Genomic DNA, 1,183 nt, shown 5'->3' with positions numbered 1-1,183 from the left:
CATGGTGGGCAGCTAGCAGGCTAATCAGAGAGCCTGCTAACTTATGCCGGTGGTGGTCCAGAGTGGCTCGGCTCAACAGGCATTACCAGGCCGAGTTTCACTCACCCCGACGCGGAACCTGAGGAGCGCCAGTCGGATGCAGTGGGCCATGCACACGGGAGGAAGGAACCAGACTTTGGGCGGTGGAGTGCCCTTGTTCTGAATGTGGCTGATGATCTGCTGGGCGGTCTGCCTCTCGTTCACCTGCCGCTTGACCCACTCGTGAAGACGGCCTTTCTCCAGGGCGCCATTGAAGCACACCATGAGCTTTATGTTACCGTTGAAGCAGGCCTTGGAGAGGGCAGCCAGGTAGCCCAGCATGTGGTTCCACTGGCCCCCGCTTACCCAGTCGGTGTAGAAGCCTCCGTAGAGCCGGTGGAGGCAGTTCTCGGCGTCCACCAGCAGTCTCAGTGGACTCTGAGGTGATCTCTGCCGGCCACCTCCAACCATACTTCCCCGGGCAAGCTTCTGAAGCTCCACCGGCACCACAGCGCTGGGGCAATGTTTTTCAATGTATTCTTGGAAACCCAGAACACCCATGTTGAGACCCACTTGACAGCGAAATTAAGTGGGTTTCAATGCACCTCTCCCCCCTGACAGGGATCGACAGCAAGCTAGGAGCTCTAAATATGGCACGAGGTGGAATATTATTTTCGAAAAAAACGAAGCAAGGCTGTTATTTTAAAGCATCGTGAGTTTTTGGTGGTGGTCGCTTTCTTGGTTCATGGCGGGTAGCCGGCCGCCATGTGTTGAATCACTGGGACAAGTCGCCTGTCCGGTCTGGACACCGGAGTGAAAGAGGGGTGTGGGGTACGTCATGACGACATGACGCACGTACAGAAGCACGGCACAATAAAGAACACGATGCATGACATAAAAAAAAAAAAAAAAACTGTCTATGTGCAAGACAGTTCACTGCTGCTTACTATTACTTCCGTAGATACTTTAACGCAGCTAATGCCAAGGCTCCAACCATAGACACTTAAAAACAGGCTCCAACGGTGCGGACACACAAAGCAGGGAGCACGGAACTAACATTAGAGGCGAGTTTACACACCGCAGGGGAGTAGGCTACAACACCCACCACCACACCTTTTCATTGTCAGGGCTTTTTGGGGAAACAGCCGGCAAGGTATACCACTAT

General features: G+C 53.6%; 1 protein-coding gene across 1 annotated transcript in view; it reads right to left on the bottom strand.

The window, feature by feature from the left end:
• Positions 1–848, bottom strand: part of LOC116688689 (constitutive coactivator of PPAR-gamma-like protein 1 homolog) — a 29,432-nt gene extending 28,584 nt beyond the window's left edge. The window contains exon 1 of the mRNA XM_032514877.1: positions 106–848. Coding sequence (XP_032370768.1) covers positions 106–579 — 474 coding nt within the window. The 5' untranslated portion in view covers positions 580–848. The remainder of the gene's footprint in view (positions 1–105) is intronic.
• Between the last annotated feature and the right edge of the window lie 335 nt (positions 849–1,183).

This window comes from Etheostoma spectabile, chromosome 4 (assembly GCF_008692095.1).
Source record: "Etheostoma spectabile isolate EspeVRDwgs_2016 chromosome 4, UIUC_Espe_1.0, whole genome shotgun sequence".
Lineage (NCBI taxonomy): Eukaryota > Metazoa > Chordata > Actinopteri > Perciformes > Percidae > Etheostoma > Etheostoma spectabile.
Note: the sequence above shows the minus strand (reverse complement) of the source record. Positions and strands in the feature narration are given on the sequence as shown.